General features: G+C 45.0%; 1 protein-coding gene across 2 annotated transcripts in view; it reads left to right on the forward strand.

Moving 5' to 3' along the window:
* Nucleotides 1–11,654, forward strand: part of Slco3a1 (solute carrier organic anion transporter family member 3A1) — a 279,076-nt gene extending 267,422 nt beyond the window's left edge. Inside the window, exons 10-11 of one of the 2 annotated variants that reach the window (XM_041650139.1) lie at nucleotides 2,466–2,708; nucleotides 10,996–11,654. In XM_041650139.1, coding sequence (XP_041506073.1) covers nucleotides 2,466–2,708; nucleotides 10,996–11,072 — 320 coding nt within the window. In that variant the 3' untranslated portion in view covers nucleotides 11,073–11,654. Of the gene's footprint in view, nucleotides 1–2,465; nucleotides 5,056–10,995 lie in introns of those variants that run through there. The other variant, XM_041650131.1, reaches the window with a different exon arrangement.
* The last annotated feature ends 6,218 nt before the right edge of the window (nucleotides 11,655–17,872 follow it).

A 17,872-nucleotide genomic window follows, 5' to 3' on the forward strand; every position in this document is an offset into this window, starting at 1 on the left:
GTCCCCCTGAAGAATGAAAATAAATAAATCTTTAAAAAATATATCCTGATTTTCCAAATGTAGCTATGTGTCCAAGAATCCATGCATTATGGAATAAAGAATATCTAGATTTTAGCTCCTCCCTGTGGCAGACATTTTCAACAGGATGTCCCTTGAGCAGGGTGACCCTCCATATTGGCTTTTCACTGCTAGGTGACTAGTAACTAGGGCAAAGGCTAATGATCTCAAGATTGGTCACAAGGGGTAGAAAGAGCATTTGGCATCTAATCACGAAACAAAACCGCAGAAACAGAAAAGGTGAATGGATTTACGCTGTCCCACTGTGCCTGAGAATAGGTCAAATCAGTGCCATTTAGCCACGGATCCATCCACATATGCATCAGTTGCCATGGAAATCCCTCCGTGTTACGGGGGCGGGGGGAGAACATGTTCCAGCCCAGTTAGTGGGGAAGTCATGAGCTCCTAAGTAGCCTGGGTGCCACAGGGAGTGAAGCAGACGTGTTTCCACTCCACAGGACCCAAGTCTGCATCAGGAACAGAGAACAGCTTGTAGGGGATTCTGAGCTTATGATATTTATTAAATCAAGCTGCTTGAGGAGTTTAATGGGGCTTCCATTAGACTCCATCATGTGGGGTTTCCTCTCTGGGGTAACAAGCAGCAGACTTAGGAGAAGGTCCAAAACTCCAAGACCTAGAAGGCAGCTCTGCCAACCTCTCAGTTCTGAAGAAGGTAAGATAGAACCCAGCAATCCGTTCAGGCACATCTTAAAACAGGGAGGTGAGGGAGGTGCTGAAGCCTCCACACAGCTCTCCCATACCTATGCACCCCTTCAGTATGGTGGTGCTGTATTATCTAGACATCTGAAAGACTTCTGTCCACTGTGGGTTGACTAAACAGTTCTCTGACCCCCTAAGCCATGTGCTTGGTTTAGAGAATATGTCTATTTTTCTGGACAGAGGATCTGCGTATAATCGAATCCTCAGAAAGACTTTAGTGAAAAGTGAAGTATTATGTCCAGGACTGACCCTGGAAAGAACACTCCAGTCCTACTATCTCGTGAGTGTCTGATCTAATTGCAGTCATCATGTGTCACAACTGAGGTCTGTCACTGAAGGTCGCTGGTCCCATAGTCTAGCCTCAGGGAGTGCTAGAAATTCTGAACAATGAATTTGTATTAGTAACTTGTTAACCTATTCATTTTCCCCCCAACCTATAAATAAAGCTCCTCAAAACAGACCAGAATAACCTAGGATTTTTTTTTTCCAGTGCTGAGAATCAAACCTCAGGCTTGCCATGCAAGCAGAACCAGATTCTCATATTAAAACAAACAGAAAAGGTTGTAATCCCAATGCTAGGGAAGCAGTGGGAGTGGGCGCCTCTCTGAAGGTCCCTGAGCAGCCAGCATAACTAAACCGGCAAGTTCCAAGGAAATCAGAAACCCTGTCTCAGAAAACAAAGTAGGCAATTCCAGTTGAACAACACTGGCTGCTAACCTCTGGTTTCCACATGTATGCGTGTGTACACACACAAACACACAGACACAGAGCACATGACGGAGCCCAGGATGGCAGTAAGGACCCAAGTACTTGGCATTCAGCTACACTGAATACTGAAGCAGGAAGATCACATGAGCCCATGAGTTTAAGTACAGCCTATACGGTGTCTTTAAAAAAGAAAACAAACAAACATGTAGCAATAGAGCTGTATCATAAACATAAACACCAGGATTTTGATGGTTGTAGGTGGTCTAAGTCAGGTCAAATGGCATTGAAGTGAAGGGTTGAGAACAGGCAAATAGACCAGCAGATTGCCCTGGTCCTGCGTTAAGAATGGGGACAGTTTTCATCTCGTCTAGCATTTACAATGATTGCTGTGGGAATCTGGCATCAACTCCATATGAAAAGAATTCACACCAGTTTAATAACTAGACCAACACTAATCATGAGTGTGTGTGTCACATGTCCTATTTTACACTATAACTCTGTCTGTTTATGTGCCCACACAGTATGACATCTTCACATTCTACTTCTGGCCGCTGGTCCCTCCACTGGGCATTCACACAGCCCTGCAAACCCCACGCAACAGGGCGGTAAACAGAGCCACACATCTCCTTGAGATTCCCTCTGGGAGGTTGCCAAACACTAAGGCTCCAGGAAAGACATTTTCCCATCCCAGAATAATGACAGCTGTCACTTATCTCATGTTTATAGTTACCAGGCACAACACATAGCATCCTAAATGCTTTTCATATATTAGTTTAGCCAGCCTCGGGCATCGAGAGCTTGATGACTTTGTCTAGATAACGAAAGCTGTACTAGGATGTGTGATCCAGCGGTTTGAACCACCGCACTGTCGAGCCTAGCAATCCAGCGAATTCTCGGAGCAGTGCTATGGAAGATCCCTTCTTGGCAGTGAACAGCCCAACCGAGCCAAAAAATCTGAAACGATCTCTTCCTTCTGACAGGTTTCATCCCCCCACCTCTCATCTTCGGGGCTGGTATCGACTCCACCTGTCTGTTCTGGAGCACCTTCTGTGGGGAGCAAGGCGCCTGCGTCCTCTACGACAACGTGGTCTACAGATACCTGTACGTCAGCATCGCCATTGCGCTCAAGTCCTTTGCCTTCATCCTCTACACCACCACGTGGCAGTGCCTGCGGAAAAACTATAAACGCTACATCAAAAACCACGAGGGCGGGCTGAGCACCAGTGAGTTCTTTGCCTCTACTCTGACCCTAGACAATCTGGGGAGGGACCCTGTGCCCGCGCACCAGACACATAGGACAAAGTTTATCTATAACCTGGAGGACCATGAGTGGTGTGAAAACATGGAATCCGTCTTATAGTGACTACGGGAGGAGGGCTGAACTCTGTGAACGAAGGGTCATTTTTCTTAATAAAAAAGAGAGAAAGAAAAAGGATTTCAAAAACAGACAGACAGACAGACACACACACACACACACACACACACACACAGACACAAAGACCTTTGTCTTATTCAAAAAATTCAGAGTCAGTCAGGATTCAGAATAAAGAGAGGATGGGATGGCCCCGGAGGACACGCACACTGCTGGGCTCTGCTTGGAAGGTACCTCATGGTTTTTCACGATGCCAACAGCTACAAGCAACAGGCACTGCCAAATTCAGGGAACACTTGTGGCCAGCTTGGAGGATGGACGTTGCTGGATATGCACACACATGCAAAACTTTAAAAGCATTTTTTTAAAAAAAGAGTCTACTAAAATCACAAGTTCAAGTTGGAAACATGGCCAGGATCAGCACTAGTGACACCCTCTCCCTCCGTCAGGGTGGGGGCGGGGTGCAGGTTGGAGGGGTGGAAGCTCCACTCCTTTCTCCAACTGTCGCAATATGGGTCACTGTGTAGACCACTCACCCAGTCTGCGTGTGGTTCAAGTCCCCAGAGTTCTCTGAGAGATGCTGATGGGCCATCCGGACTGGAGTCTGTGGTTGGCACCTCTCACCAGCTCCATTTCCATATCAAGACTGAGGGCCCAAGGGGGAGCTGGGTTGGGCGGGGCATGTCCCTTCCCATCTCCTAGCACCTCCTCCCCACTAGCCCCACAGTGCGACCTCAGGAAGCTGTGGGCCTCACCTGGCTATGACTGACCCGCTCAGAGCCTGTGAGCCCCAACATAGCCCAAGTCATTTGCTTACATTTGCCAAACATTTTACCATTTTTTTTCAAAAACAACAAAAAAATGACAAAGCGTACGAATTTCCAACTGTTGTATGTATAATCCTCTGATACTATTTTTAACTACTTCTTGAGTCTGTGTTAACCCTTCAGTCACTAACAAGGCTTTCACTTTTCTCCTTTTTTTAATGCACCAAAAATATAAAGTGATTCAAGGGATGCAATTAATCCATTGTCATTTTTAATCCTCATTCTGATACCGTGCAGAAAAATGCACAGCGTGTTCTAAGAAAAAGATGCCCCAGAAAGAGAGTAAATGCAGCTTTAAAAGATGCACATTTGAGATCCTGGGATAACGTGACAAGCTGCAAATCTGCCTTCTGGCTTTGTTCCCCATGGTGATGTCACTGTCATGGGAAGCACTTTCATATTCCTTTTAGCCTGTGGTGAAGGAGACTCGCTCAGATGTGGGTCTGGGTGGATGGGAACCTTGCTCCTGGAAACAGGAGAGAGAGGAAGTGTGGTTCCTGTTGAGCAGGCTGTGGTATCTGTGATCATCAACCCACAAGTGCAGAAGTGATCACGTGTCCAGTGCATGAACATGGCAGTGACAGGTCCCAGGTCAATCCCGAACTCGGTGTGTCAAAAGCAGCTGAACCTCAGAGACCTGCACGGTCATGTGGGATAAGAGTCCTGTAGGGGAATCTCTTGCACCAGCACGCTTAAGACAGTATGGCCACTGGCTTCAGGGACTGGGTCAGAAGGGAGCACATACATGCATAGCCAAGGGCCCAGTCAGATCACCCTTCATGCCTTTTTGTTGGCCTGTGTTGTAGACATATCCTGGGATAGGCCACGAAGGATGCTTGGTTTTTATTTTTCACCTTACACAGCCATTTACAGTTCACTTGAAGCAATGAAAGAATAAAGGCCAGAAGAGTAAAGACGAGGGTGTGCCAGAGTTTTTAAGGCACAGTGTAAATGGGGAGGTCTGGATGATAGCCCCAAGTTGGAGGAGGCATCAAACCAAGAGAACCTAGAGAATGCTGTGTGGCCGTGTGGCTGTGATCTGCCGCCTCCTTCAGGGTGGTGCTTCTGAAACAGACCAGCATTAGCCTAGTCTTGTTCATGAACACAGGCAGGGTGTTCATCGAGTCTATAACTAGGAAAGGGGGAATGGTTCTCCAATCAGTTCATGAAATGAGTTCTGTTGCTCTGAAGGTGTTGGTCACATTCCAAACAGGTTTCCGTTCTGTCTTGTTTTGAAAATGGATGGCTAAGAGGTTAACTGGCCTCTCTCTGCTGCTGTGTATCTCTCCAAACTGAGGCCCTGGGATGTACACTTTGTTTCATGAGATTGATTTGCTTTTTGGAAAAAAAATATAATTTTTAAGCTCTTTGTATCTTGGATTGCTTTTTTTCCCTAAAATGTTCTCAAAGACAACAAAGGAACCCAACTCCAGGGCTCATGTTTATCAACAGTTATTTATAAATTTAAAATCTCCCTCTGGCAAAATGATTTCAATGAATATTGTGCTATCTTTAAATTTTTCAATTTCTCTCATGTTATGACAGAAGAGAACATTCAATCGACTTTTAATTTTCCTTTTGATTATATTAAAAAACAACAACAACACTGGCATCCAAGCCCCTTGGATGTCTGGTTTTGAGTGGCATTCTGCATGAGAACTGTCCTGCTAAGATCTCCCTTGAACATACAGAAAGCAAACCTGAGAGGAACGGAGAAGATCTAAAAAATGAAATTGGAGTTCTGTCTTCTGAGGTCGTCCCTCCACCATCTTAGTTAAATGCACGCATGGATGGATGAAAAGGTCTCTGCTGTGGCTTTTGACAGATCTTTATGCCTCTTCCATGTAGACCACGCAGATATTAGGCTCTGTGCCTGTGTTGCTTCCCACGTGTGGGAAACCTACTTTTCTTCCATCAGCTGAGGTTGTGTGCTGTCAGGGACACCTATGTCTCTGTTACTCGCTTCCCACCTCCACAAGAAAGGCCATGATGCTCTGATACCCTGGGGATAATAACAAAGCCACAGAGTGGCCAGACTCTTCTCAGAGCAAATAAAGAGCAAGAGAATCCTTTTTGGATCCCCCTAAGGATCTCACTGATAGTGCTTAACAGCAGAATATTAAAAAAAAAAAAAAAAAAAAAAAAAAAAAAAAAGCCAAGAGTCCCCCCCCCCCACCCCAGGAACGATTGGGGAGTTCAGGAAGGCAGCGTGACTAACAGTCATTTCCTTTTCTCTACCTCACAGTGGGATAGCTGCTCTGGGGGTGACTCTTAAGTAGGGTTGTATGTGGTACCTTATCCATTTAGATCCTTAGATCCAGTGATGCCCTGGAGTTTCTCCTCACACTGTGAAAAGCCTTCTAGGCCTGACATAACCCACAGGAATGTCCTACACAAGGACACCCACCCAGCCAATAGTCACACTGCCCCGAGGATTTTCCTAAGTATACAATTGTGATATGGTGGTCAGTTTCTCCTCTCCAGTAGCTTCTGAGGAGGCTTTTATAAAGGAACCCAGAAAGTGTAAGTATGCATGCTAACTCACAGACAAATGCTCCGAGGAAATACAATTGTTGGTCACCAGTCTGCCCATCTGCTGCTTCTGGTCCTGGGGAAGAGTGGGGTGTGTCCTAAGATCTACATGACAGTTTTTAAAGCATTACTCAGTAACATTGAATAATAAATATCAGTATGTGGAAGTCAACTATCTGATCATACAGATGGACAAGGATGGAATAAGGAAGCTACCGTTGCTGTTTATTGGAGTCTTGCTCTCTTTTTGCTGTGTGTTTGGTTTGGTTGTGATAAGCAGAGAGATGCAGGTGAGCAGCTTTCTCCCCTCCCCGCCCCCCAGTCTAACAGATGGAAAGTGTTTTCTGGCCATTACTGTTCTAGTCTGGTTATTTTGATGGATGGGCCAGCCAGCTCTCTGGCCAGAAGTCAGGGGCAGTACCAAAAATTAGAGCCTGGGCAGTTCCTCTGGATTTTCACTCACACAATTAACCTTCGCCTTTAAGTTAAGAATCCAGGTCAAATACCTAAGAGCTACCACGTTTTTCAAGACAGGGTGGTTGTGAAATACATTCTGGTTTAGGAAATTTATTTGGGATCCAACCCTAGCCTTTTTCCTTCTGCTTTCTCTCCTCATTCACTATGTCCTGCCTCACCCAACCCACACCAAACTCTATCTCTCTGACTCAAAACCCAATTTCATAGGGCAGCTGACCCAAAGTGACAGGCTGTGGGTCCCAGCTCCTCTAGAGTATTACTGCCACTCATGAGCCAGGCTGGCAGTCCAAAGTTGTTGTTCGCAGGCCTTTATTAGGGACCACTTCTTTGTGGAACCCCTGGAACCCCTTACTCTACATTGTCTCCCTTGTTCTTCACACCTGTAAGGAATCTTAGCTACTCCTATGCCATGGCAGGATCAACATGACCTGGTAAACCTACACGGGGAAATACAGATAAGCAAAGACGGTTTCATACCTCAGGAGTATTTGCCTGCCTCGGAAATGAAGACAAGAGCTTAGACTTATCAGAGACCATCTATGCTAGCATAATTTTTCATTGCAGGGTTTGTTTTTCTCAAGGATGTGGTGTTTGAACATGATGTATTCGTTCCTTTATCTAAACTATTGGGCTGTGTGCCACCCTATAAGCTAGGTGCATGGCTCCTCTCCTCCAAGAGCTCACAGCTCAGTAAGCTGGATAGATTTTAACACAAACAAAAGAACATTCCAAGCCAGGTTCTGTCTGCATATGAGAAATGACTCAGAGCCCACTCATGCTGATAGCAAGCTTTGATTGATAGCTGCAGTAATCAAAGAGGAGAGAGAAAGAGAAGATGGGATCCTGGAGACTAAATAACAGTGGGTGTCTCCCGGGTGCCTACTAAAAAGATGAAGGAAAAAAATCACTCCTATCATCATCCACAGAGTCACCAAAGCAAGGACAACACATTACTCTTGTCCAGGACTGTCTAGTAAAATCCTTCAAACCTTTTAGGCCAGCAAACTATCAAAACTATTTACCCCGTGTGGTCACCCCAGATCAACTCAGAGCAATAAGTGAAACAATGCCCAAGCTGTGTACCAATAAAGTTTTATTTACAAAAACAATTAATGGCTGAAAGGAAGGTCATGGTGTGCTGAGGCAGCACTAAATGTCTTGGAGACACCATCCATTCTGAATAGGTGGGGCACATTCGGCACCTAAATATTGGCCATAGCATTGGCTGACTCATTTTTCCAAAGGATCCTAGAGTAGGTGAACATCAACTCTAATGTCCGTGACCACAGCAATCTAATTCAAGCATCTCACTTGTTTCCAACGAGGAAGAAAGTGCCCCTTTGTTGTCCAACTTCAGAGTTGAGGGCAACTTTATTTTTCTCTTGGGTACAGTTAAGAATTTGAACTATAGAGCCTACCATCCCTTCCAGCCTGACATTTGGCATTTCAACTAGACTGACCCAACTTTTTCCCCCTTAAATGATGGATACAGACACATGAGGGAGAAATACAGGAAACGGGGAAAGAGGAGTGGATCCAGATACCGAGTGGCTCTTCAAGCCCTTTCCCTCCTCTCCCTCCCCAGCACCAACATAAAACATTGGCACTCCAGAGCTAATCAATCTGTCAGGGAGAATAATTGGTAAGCACTAGTAATAGCTAATAATAACAGTCTCTAACATTTATCGGGTACTTACTCTGAACTAGCTGCTGGGCTGAACTGATTACATGCATTAACGCGTTTAATCTTAACACTAACCCTGTGAGGCAGGCACTATCGCTAGTTTTATTTTACAGGGGACGAAAATGAGACTTGGAAGGATTCAGAATTGGTTCAAGGTCATGAGAAAAGCCGAAATTCAAACCCAAGCATGAGTCCAAAGTGCCTCTTGGTAACCGTGATGTATGTTCCCTCCCTACCAAGGTAGATATAAGGGAGCCTCATTCATTCCTTGCCTCCAGGAAATACCTAATCTCAAAGTCTCTGACTTAAATGAACTAGGCCTCCCACTCTTATATGCCCCTTGGTATAATAAGCAGGACACCATGGCAGCTGTATTCTGGAGAGAGTGTCTACTCTCCCTCTTTTAGCTACGGATGTTCTTTATCCCTTATCCCAGTGGTCCATGTATACAAGGAGTTCCACCCAAGATGAGCAGGCAGGTAAAGGGAAACAAGGAATGCATTCTGAAATGGATCAAGAGTCCTGGAGGTTATTCTCAGTACCAGGCAGGAGCTCCCAACCCCTGCCTCCTACCAGATACGGTCACGTCCATCTCGTACGCTCAGCCGTGACTCAGGGTCTCCAGGCATGTTAAACGGACACTATGTCTTACTCTTTCCAGACTGCTGCCTTTGAAAAAGCCGAGCATCCAGACATTTCCATTTTTATAATAACAGCTCAAGTCGACAATCAGGGCTTGATAATAATCATACATGTTGAATATTTTTCCATAAGATAGAAGTGATTATTATTTTTGCTATGAGCAAATGGAATAATATAGCCAATTTTTGGGAGATGTGACAATCGGTAGGCTGAAATTTTTTGCTGTCCCCTTACTGTTTTTCTTAAGTTCACGCTAATCAAATAGGAGGTGGCTCTCGTGGAGGCAAATTTGGCAAGAATGTTTGATTTATGATCTGAGGCCATAAAATGAAGTACAGCAGTATAATGCAGGGAGTGCGTTAGAAGAGAACACAGCTAAAACACAGGTTGAGCTGAAATCCAGACCATAAAGGGAGAAGGGCTTGGGGGCTCTTGTTTATTGAGTCTACCAGTTGCGTGCCAGGTCCAAGAATGCAGAATCCCAGTTGACCCCAACTTATCTTAGGGATAAGATAAGATACTCCAAAGTATCTTAGGGATACTTGGGGTATCCCTAACAGGTAAGTCATTTTCCCCATCTCTACAGATCAGAAAAGGAGGGCCAAGAAAACTCAAGTTTCCCAAGCTCACCAGCTAGTTAGGGTCATCAGGAGTCAGGACCAGGTCTTCCTGATTGCTGAACTAGGGCCCTTTCTAGTCCAACACACAACCGCCGAAGTGGGAACCTGGAAGTCAACAGAACATCCTTCTACAAAGAGGAGGGATGGCGAGGGGACAGGGTGCTGATACAAGACTGTCCTGCTCCCACTATGAGTTGATAGTTTGCCAAAGAAATGAGCTAAGAGCTAGAAGTAAGATCTCTGCAAAAGGTCTCCTGCTAACCCAGGACCATAAAATAAGAAAGCCGATTTTGCTCTAACAGTTAACAAGTAGAGACCTGGCAAAGCCTGCCTTCTTCTACCTTAGCCATACCAAACGCTTCCCAGCCAGTTGTGCTGAGTAAGAAGCAGCCCCATTCTCGCTCCTGCCCTACCCCAAACAGCAGTGCCTACCTGTACGTGCATTTCCTCCATCCCATTCCTTTTCTCCCTCTGTGGAGTTGGCATTCTGACATGCTTTTGGAAAAATAATCCTCTGGGGAGTTCTTCTCCAGTGAGCTTTCCCAAGACTATAAGAACATGAACCTTGCAAAAAGTCAAGCCCAGAACATGGGCTTCTTTCTCGATGGGCCAAGTCTCAGCTTCAAAGTGCTGAGTGCAGACTGTTGCCACCTTTTAAACTAACAGGTCAAAATCGAAAGAGGACAGATCAATAGCCAGGGGTTTCTATGGTCTCCGTTTACCTGTCCCTGAACAAAAAAAAGTCACCTGTCACCGTGATTGAGTCCTGCATGGCTTGCAGATTGCCACAGGGATGAGTTAAATTGCTAATACCTTTCAAATAAAGTCACAGCATCATTTATGGAGGCGTGACATTTCCTCAGACCTGGCCACAGTGAAGAGGTTGCTTCACTTGACACGCAGTGACTGTGCGGATGAAAGGACGATGAACTGGTCCCCAATGCTACAGGAGAGAGCATGACTGTGGTTCAAGTGCTTCTCTCTGGCACCCAGCCTGCTCTTTAATAAAGACATAGAGTGATTCTTGGAGTCCAAATAACACTTGGGCACAAGATCAATTACTGGTGACTGCCGTAAAAGAAAAAAGTCAGGTTTGGGGTACATCTGCTCGCTCCCACAATGAGTATTGATAGGAGAGTGCAAATAAATATGCCTTTGAGAGACTTTGAGAGATTGAGCCTCCATAGATGCTCTTGGGCTTGGAGAGAAAGCTAGCCCGTTACCGTCGTTCCTTCCTGCACATCCTTCTCACTGGAAAGCCGTGACGCTATGATGTAAGTCTAATAGAAAGTAGGAAATGAAGAAAAGATCCATCTCTTTTTTCCTCTTGGCTCTTCTTCCCTCCTTCCCCTTTAGGCACAGAGTACCAAGACATTGAGACTGAGAAAACCTGCCCTGAGTCACCTTCGGAAGACTCCTTCGTGCGAAGCTGAGGGCTGCCCTCTCTGATGGCAGAGCCTACCATTGCGGCCGCCACTACCACTACCGCTCACAGACCTCAAGGCCTGACATAGCGCTGCGCTGCCCAGGAACTCAAGGGGTCCCATGTGGATGATCCAGTGTCTGGTCCTTTGAGGCTTCAAGCACAGGCCCATGACAAGGACTAAGGGGGTGTCACCTGCTCAGGAGCCCTCCAGAGGGGGCATCATTCCTAAGAAGCAAGGTTGACCTAATGTGCAAATTTCCTTTGGCCTGTCTCTCTTCTAGCTTCTGAGGGATGGCTTTCTGAGATGCTTTAGAAACCTCCCCCTTTTGGGGGATACTTCTCTGATGGAACACTCTTAACTCTTAACAGTTCCAAAGAACCACCAGAGACTGGACTTTAACAGAAGGGTGTAAAAATCCAGGTTCCCAGAAAAGAAGAGGAAGAAAAGCACACACTTAATAGACTCTGAGCGAGTTGTATTTTTTTTTTGCAGCTTATATTTTCCAGATGAGCAGTTTAGAGATACATGATATAGAGTATGTACTGTACATTTGCTGAAAATTATATTAAAAGCACTATTTTAATTCTTCCTCTGTCTCATGCTGTAAACTCTGTTGTCTTTTCCTGTGTCTCTGAGCAGAGCTAGCCTAACAGAATTCGGCTTCTAGCTGAGTGTAGTCTCTATTTCTGGGCTTTAATATGGCCCAAAAGCACAGGTTTTGGAGTCAAAATGGACCCAAATCCAGATCCTCTCCCCCCGACCCTCAGCACTTGCTACCCATATGATGCCAGTCAAGCCATCTGACATGATGGAGCCCCGGTGTCATCTGCAAAGTAAAAACATTGCTCGATGGCTTTAAGACAGCTGCACTGGCGTGTAAGTGAAGATACACGTGAAGGTCCCAAATTCAGGGCTCTGAACAAATATGGCTATTGTTTGTTGCTTCCACAACCTGATGCTGGAATTAGATTCCACTGCACTGATATAGCTGCTGTGAATGTATCAGCAGTCCTGCCGTTGACACCGCCCCCTCCAGTTTCCTCTCTGACACCCCCACCGTATCAGCGTGGGAGAGGGGGCAATATCGTCAGCTCAATACACCCACACTGTTCAATACGGTGTTCAATAGATACTCAGTGTCGAAACAGGCTTTGAACAACCATCCCTAGACGCAGTAGCCTGCACTACTCTGACTGTATTCTCTTCTACCACACCCCCATCATTTACCTCCCTTTCTATCATTGTGACTCACCATGGATGGAGCAGCAGCTGCCTTCCTATACCTTACCAAGCTTCTCCACAATAAGCTTCACTTCCACATTCTTATTCACTGGCTGGACTCCAACCTCCCATGAGCAGGTTGGGCGAGTTGATCTTGCCATTTGCCTGCACCTTAGAGATGTTCCTGTCCTGTTCATCTGTCAGCCTAGAGCTCCAGGGACAGATGCTTCCAGATCCAGTCTGTGCCTCTTATCCAGGCAAATGCCTGGATGTGTCACCTCTCCTGTGGGGCTAGCTCTGATTACTCACCCACTTTCTTCCTGCACATCCCAGCCCAGATCTTCCTCTCCATACTGGTTGTCCTTTGCAGTTAGACTCACCCGCAAATAAAGCTTATCAAGCCAGCATCCCTTGAAGATTGTACCCATCTCATCCCTGCCTTGTCTTTTTGCTCCAGACTTTAAGGAAACAATGAGTTCAAGCTTCCTTAAAGGCCTGATCACCACACCAGTGGGTCCTTGAGACTCCTCTTTAGCGTAGACCAGTTATTTATGTGATTGTTTTTAATCTTCATGAGTCAACATGATTTATCCTCTCTAGCACAAAAGTCCCAAGAAAATGCAATTTCAACATCCTCCATCCTGATGTGAAAAAATGCTGAATCAGTTGAAAAATTGTTAGTGTTTTCTTCCTAAGTAAGAGGGCTTCACCTTCACTGGAAATTCAGAGGAGGTGAAAGAAGGCAGAGAGATGTTGCTACCATACAACATCTACACATGTGGTACCCAGGGAGTTTCTCTTTGTTTCGCTTGTTTATTAGGGGCTTGGTGTTGTTTGGATGGTTTCCTCCCCTCTGCTTAATCTTTTTAAAACCACTCTTTCTTATTTGTAGTCAAGCGATTCCTACTACAGAGGTTAATAATACATGACAGATTAGTCCTGGAAGTTATCCGAACAATTCAGAGAAAAGAGATGGCTTAGCATAGACCCTGACAGCCATCTCTTTTTTTTTAAAGCTTATTTTTTTAAGATTTATTTATTTATTTATTTATATTATGTATACAACATTCTGCCTCCATGTATGCCTGCACGCCAGAAGAGGGCACCAGATCTCATTTCAGATGGTTGTGAGACACCATGTGGTTGCTGGGAATTGAACTCAGGACCTCTGGAAGAGCAGCCAGTGCTCTTAACCAATGAGCCATCTCTCAGCCCACAGCCATCTCTTCTACAGGCCCTATGAGCAATCATGGGTGACCATGGTCTAGAACCAGATATACATTCATCCATCCTAAGATTTGTTTTTACCTTTGCCCCTGTCTCGGCTAGTCATACGCGGAAATGGTATGTTCACCTGGATTAAAAGCAGGCTCTTCTACGGCCCCCAATGGATTCAGAGCCATTTGAGTAGCCAGTTTTTCAGAGTCCTTTGTTTTCTTTACTAAGATGGCCTACGAAGCTTCTGCAGCACGTATTCTTGTCTACAGTTAATGTGCGGGGCAGAGACTTCTGGAAAGTTGTTGAAAGGTGCTGTAACCTTCCTGGGCCCCTCCAGCTGTGGAGTCTGTGGACATGCATTCATCAAAGTCCCCAATGGAGGTCATGCTGCATCTTCTAGTATCCCACTCCCCTATCCATTGTGCAATAGTTAAGAGCTAAAATAAGGGAACCACCAAGAATACTACAGCAGGGTAACAAGTACAAAGGTGGCCAATACACTTCACAGCCCCTTGGATTTGAGCTTGATGTGACTGAAGTCCTCCTCTACAAAGCAGAGGAAGCATTTTCTTGTGAAGTTTCTCTGTTCCATGGCAACAAGGACCAACAGGGGCAAAGTCTTCCCAATGAAGTGGGTGTGGAGACCCTCTACATTTAAACTCCACACCCCTCCTTCTGTCCTACACTTTAAGTTCCTTGGAGAATTGTTCTGCATTGAGCAGACTATACTGTCATAAAGAAATCAACGTTCAAAACTGGATTTTAAAAAAGCCAGAACAGCCCAAAGAAAATGTCAGTTACTGCTCCAATTTCTAAAACCATCACTACCGACCTCGAGATTTATGCCAACGATTAGATACAACACAGTGCTACAGAAGGAAGCATTCCTGCTAAACAGGACACTGGAAACTCCCAACACAACTGTGCCCGGAAACAAACTTCTGAAGGATCAATTATTGTAAGGCATTTTCTCAAAATATATCAGTGGATTGATCTTAGGATAAAAAATCGCCCAGAAAACGACTTAAGAGAGGAAGCATAAAATGGGATTCATGCAGGATTGAGGAAGGGTCTTAAAGAACACATGAGACCCCCCCCCCCCGACTCTGATTGGTCTCACGCTACACATGGTGTCCTGTGCTCCCTGGGAATACGTGCTCTCGATGGTTAATTAATTGCATTTGGATGTATGTCATCTTTAAAGTCTGGGTAAAGCTCCAACAGGAGTCTGCAAAGTTCCCCGCACACAGTAGGCACTCTGCGCTGGGAAAGCTGGATGACTCAGTAGAAAGAGCAGTGATCAATTGGTCTCCTGGTTCAGACACTTATTACATTGCCAGGTTATCAAGCCAGATCTCACACCGAACCTTAGGCTCTCTGTGGCCCTGAAATAGAAAGTGACAGCCTACTCGGGATACATCTTGACAAGCTCAGCTATGTCTGGCCACAGTGTCCCCTGTGGGGAGAAAGGAAATAACGTCATGATAAGTATCATCCTTCACCATCTAAATAGAAATCAGCTCCGTGTTTCCTGTAGCCTTCTTCTACGGTGGCTTCTCGGTCAGTTCCTCAGCTTTCAGTCATTTTCACTTGATAAAGGAAATACACTTCTGTTGTTAAGACCTAATCCTACTCATTTGGAAGCTTTGGCCTCATATTCCAGTCACACATCCCCACTCTAAGTGCAGGTCAGGCACTCGGGGTCCTTGAGTGGAGGTGAGGTTTTCACTCTCGCATTCCTTCTCCCCCACTCCGAACTTGGCTCCAAGAGGAGGTGCGGAAGCCCAGGAGCAGTATCTGTTTCCCACACTACCTATGGCAGAACTTAATGCCTTCGCCAGCCATGGTTAGTGTGAGGGGAGACAGTCCTCACCCGGCCTGACTGAAGGGAGATTCGATCCCAAGGAGCTTGCCTTGGTTCTGGCACTCTTCTTTGACTGGCACCTCAAGTTAACAGCCAAGGATTTCATTTCGATGCAGTAAGTACCCACTCCTGCAGTCAGAAAGCCCCCGAGGACCCTACATCTCCAATGTCATCTGAGTTGGGTAATCTAAACAGGGCCATTCCTAGTTATGTGTAAAAGTCACTTCTCAAAAGCTGTCCTTGCCTCTCTCTTCCATGGCCTCGTGTCTCCAGTGCCCTCTGTACCACTTCATCCTATTTGGATAGTGAAAAGTCAGCCAGCTTGAGTGCTGACATGACCAATAACTACTATGCACGCGGCCGCATACACACACACACACACACACACACACACACACACACACACACTGTAAGAGCAATTACTTTCTGAGCCCCAACCCTCAAATGCAGAGAGGGCCACTAAGCAGTATTCTTCTTCATGAACATCTCACCGCTCCCCTAAGAACAGGACCTCTCATTCCTTTCTCCTGATCTTTGCATGGGAAGGGGAAGGAGAGAGATGGGCGGAAGATGTTGATAATGCCACATTTTCTGAAAGAAGTTCTCAAACTCTCTCTCAGCATGCCACAGCACTATAATGTACTGAAATCATCTAAAGAGGCAGGGAAGCCAACAAAGGATAGTGATGAAAGATGCCACAACCTCAAGAGAGTCTCTCAGATAAACCACATGGCCAGTTCCATTGCACCTGAATGTTCGACTACCTTCTCAACATCAGCTAGTTATTCTACATAGATCTGATACTTCTTCAAAGCGTATTCATTCAGCACCTGACACAGAGCCTTGTACTCTCTGTACAAGGCCCTGTACCCAAATAAGACTGTAGCCTAGAATGAGTCTGAGCACAAGAAAAAGACACAAGAGCCCTGAACATCCAAGGGCTCCTATGGAATAGGAGGGATGTGAGGATGATGGGATTGCAGAGAGAAGAGAATTCCAAATAACTGGCTAAGTGGGATATCTACCATATCTCCTTGATGTAGGATATATATCATTCAGGACCAGTGTATGATATTCAACCTTCCGTGGAAATGAGGATATGAATGCAGGTAGGGCCTGATTGCAGAAGTAAGAGGACCTAAGGTGACAGCAGCAATCTTGTAAGCACTAGGATAGCTTTTAACTTTGTAATTACATCTATCTATCCATCTATCTATCTATCTATCTATCTATCTATCTATATATATATATCTACCTATCTATCATCCATCTATCATCCATCTATCTATCTATCTATCATCTATCTATCATCTATCTATCATCCATCTATCATCCATCTATCTATCTATCATCCATCTATCTATCTATCATCCATCTATCTATCATCCATCTATCTATCTATCTATCTATCTATCATCTATCTATCATCCATCTATCATCCATCTATCATCCATCTATCTATCTATCTATCATCTATCATCCATCTATCATCCATCTATCATCCATCTATCTATCTATCTATCTATCTATCTATCTACCTATCTATCATCCATCTATCATCCATCTATCATCCATCTATCTATCTATCTATCTACCTATCTATCATCCATCTATCATCCATCTATCTATCTATCTATCTATCTACCTATCATCCATCTATCATCCATCTATCATCCATCTATCATCCATCTATCATCCATCTATCTATCTATCTACCTATCTATCATCCATCTATCATCCATCTATCTATCTATCTATCTACCTATCTATCATCCATCTATCATCCATCTATCATCCATCCATCTATCTATCTATCATCTATCTATCTATCATCTATCTATCATCTATCTATCTATCTATCTATCTATCTATCTATCTATCTATCTATGTGTGTGTGTGTTAAGTACGTATGTGTGGAGGTCAGAGAACAGCCTGCAGGATTCACTTCTCTCCTCCCATGTGGGTACCAAACTTAGATCATTAGGCCCACTAGCAAGCACCCTTAACCACCCCGAGCAACCTCACCAGCCCCCTATTATACAAAGACGTCACCTCGTTTTAGCACCAGTAGCCTGTACAGATCATTTTGTACCAGCCTGCCGACCTGGGCTTGAATCTTAATTCCCTCATCAGTAGTGTCAAGGTCACTGTGGCCAGCCTAGGAAGCCCGTGAGGATTCGTGGGGTGACATACTTAGAGTACTCAGCACTAGATATTCCATCTAGAGAATGTCCAAGAGCTAGGAGATGTCTTCTCCCGCTCCCATTTCCAGATCATCTGGCTGAGGTAAAATGCAAACACGGCTAACTTGCATGAGTAAATAATTATAACAGCAATTATCTCCCTCAGGACAATTGTTTGCCATCACCATTTGCACCGACTAAAATTACATGCATAAGGAACAGAATCACCCATTGGCAGATAAACGTAATTAAACTGGGAGAATGACATCCAGTGGCTGACTGGATTAATAAAAGAAATGTATTCCCCAGAGATATTTCAG

Source organism: Microtus oregoni, unplaced genomic scaffold (assembly GCF_018167655.1).
Source record: "Microtus oregoni isolate MIOR12 unplaced genomic scaffold, Mior012 000000F_ref0000247, whole genome shotgun sequence".
NCBI lineage: Eukaryota > Metazoa > Chordata > Mammalia > Rodentia > Cricetidae > Microtus > Microtus oregoni.